Raw genomic sequence first — 2,221 nt, 5'->3', positions numbered from 1 at the left:
AGAATTAAAATTCGTTAAATATTCGAACGTTAACAAAATAATAATTGGATGCGATTTGTTTAAAAATGAGGCATTGTTTGAAATGCAAGGCGGAGTCTTATCCTGGATATAACCGCAGTTTTCACTCGTAAGAAAGTACAAATACGTAACCTCAAATAATTATATGTTATTTTTTCCTACATTTAAAAAAATATGTAAATGTTGTAGGCTACCGAAGGATGTAGATATAAGGCGTAAATGGTTGAATATACTTCAACTACCTTTGTATTTTGAAGTGAAAACAGCATATATTTGCAGTGATCATTTTAGCAATGACAGTTTCTTTGAATTGGATGGAGAAAAATGTATAGCTATATCGTCGTTGGCGCGGCAGCCAATCCCAGCGCGTGACTAGAAAGAGACAGATAGGACACTCGGCATCCATCTCTCTCTTTTCCTCTATCACTTCCACTTACAGGCTTGTTCTCTCTATTCTTATATCTCTATGCTCCAGACAACCAGTTCTCTTTGGGGCGCGTCATTCCAACTTCTTTTGGCATAAATAGAATGACGCTTATAGCCACTTGCAGCGCTCAAAGAGAACGTAGCCTCAGTGTACTGAGTTCCGCTGTACTGGAAAGAACGGTACACCAATTCAGCTGCAAAGAACAAGCAGGTGAGAGAGATGTTTGAATATTGGTCAGCCTGGTATATCTCCATTGGCTGATTTGGTTACACTGGTATCTTTAAATTTTGCAACGATATCTTGACGAGTGCAGAATCTTCTTATTTTTCATCTCCGCATCTTTTTACACAGGAATTTCGACGAAATTTCTTTTGCACGAACGTGAGAATATGGTGAGGACAAAGGCGGACAGAGTTCCTAGGAGAGGTAAATCGTTCAATACAATTAAAATATCACGTTTATTTCATTGGAGATAACGCATATACGCTTATTATCCAGATATATCTGCGTAAACAGAGCAGAGCCTGATACAAATTTTTAATGGCAAAAAGGCAACAAATCTAACACATCTATCAAATTATGTTGTCAGACTGCTGTCAGAAATAAGACAGAACCTGCTGAACAGACCCTGTAACAATCTGCTGGCAGATTGGTGACCATCCAGCAGATCTTGTTGCGTGCAATTTGGTTCTGCTGCCAATCTGCTAAGATTGCCTGTCAGCAGGATCTGTTATCAAAACAAACACAGATGGCTTGGTGTGAGATCAAATTTATTGCCAATATGTGCGATTAATTTGTTTACTCGATATTTACAGCTGTTGGTGAAAAATCTATCGCAAAAAAGAATGTAGCTGTAAGAGTCAATATTCCTCAAAAAACTAATAGCAGCAAGGCAGGTAATATTCTCTCAATTTTGTGATAAGAATGAAAACATTATTTGCAACAGAACTTATCTATTTTCTAGGAAAAAAATACTCTGGAGGAAATCCCTATCATCCGAGGGAAACACCAAAGTGGCAGAAATCTATTACTTGCTTTCTAAATATATCTGAGACAGCTTCAACTGCAAGCGAGGCTTCGTCATTAAAAGTAAATATCACGAATGAATGGTAAATATATATATTTACCATTCATTCGTATATATATATTTACATCTACTCATTCGTATATATATATATATATATATATATATATTTACCATTCATTCGATATATATATATATCAGTCTTTTCTGTTTTTCAAATGAAAAAATACTTATATGTGAAATATTTGCTTGTTTCAGGAAGATCAGGATTCTGATATCGAAGAAAGTATAGAAGATGGCTCTGACAAAATTGATTGAGACAGTCACGCAATTTTATGTCTTCATGTTTTAAATCGTTAATTACTGTTTGTTTGCAACTTTTATTTATTTGAACTAGATTATTACTTTTTATCATGTATTTCATTAGGATTTTATTTTGGATATTTATCCGTGTTTTACAACAAAGTAGGAGAATTTCTTACATTATGTAATTACAGCAATTTGTGAAATAATAAGTCATTGTCTTTATTTAGCGGTCAATTATAAAGAGTATAATTGCATATAACTATGGATTATTAAGAGCAAAAGGTATCTCTTAAAGAAATTATATAATTGTAAATCCACAATTATTTATTTGGCTTATGACGAAAAGTTTTCTCCCCACTTATAAAAACAATATTCAATGAACAATCAAATGTATAAGCATCTGTAGGATATTATACGTAATAAATTAGTATATTTTTATATGTAAT

General features: G+C 33.4%; 1 protein-coding gene across 1 annotated transcript; it reads left to right on the top strand.

The window, feature by feature from the left end:
• The first annotated feature begins 423 nt into the window (after nt 1-423).
• LOC106743180 (PCNA-associated factor-like) lies at nt 424-2,212 on the top strand. Its single transcript, XM_014616760.1, has 5 exons — nt 424-655; nt 797-871; nt 1,261-1,341; nt 1,410-1,534; nt 1,728-2,212. Exons 1-5 carry the CDS (start codon nt 547-549, stop codon nt 1,785-1,787), a joined length of 450 nt encoding a protein of 149 aa, XP_014472246.1. The 5' UTR covers nt 424-546; the 3' UTR covers nt 1,788-2,212.
• The last annotated feature ends 9 nt before the right edge of the window (nt 2,213-2,221 follow it).

The sequence above is a fragment of the Dinoponera quadriceps genome, unplaced genomic scaffold, assembly GCF_001313825.1.
Source record: "Dinoponera quadriceps isolate SergipeBrazil2010 unplaced genomic scaffold, ASM131382v1 scaffold894, whole genome shotgun sequence".
Lineage (NCBI taxonomy): Eukaryota > Metazoa > Arthropoda > Insecta > Hymenoptera > Formicidae > Dinoponera > Dinoponera quadriceps.
This window is presented reverse-complemented; position numbering and strand designations above follow the sequence as displayed.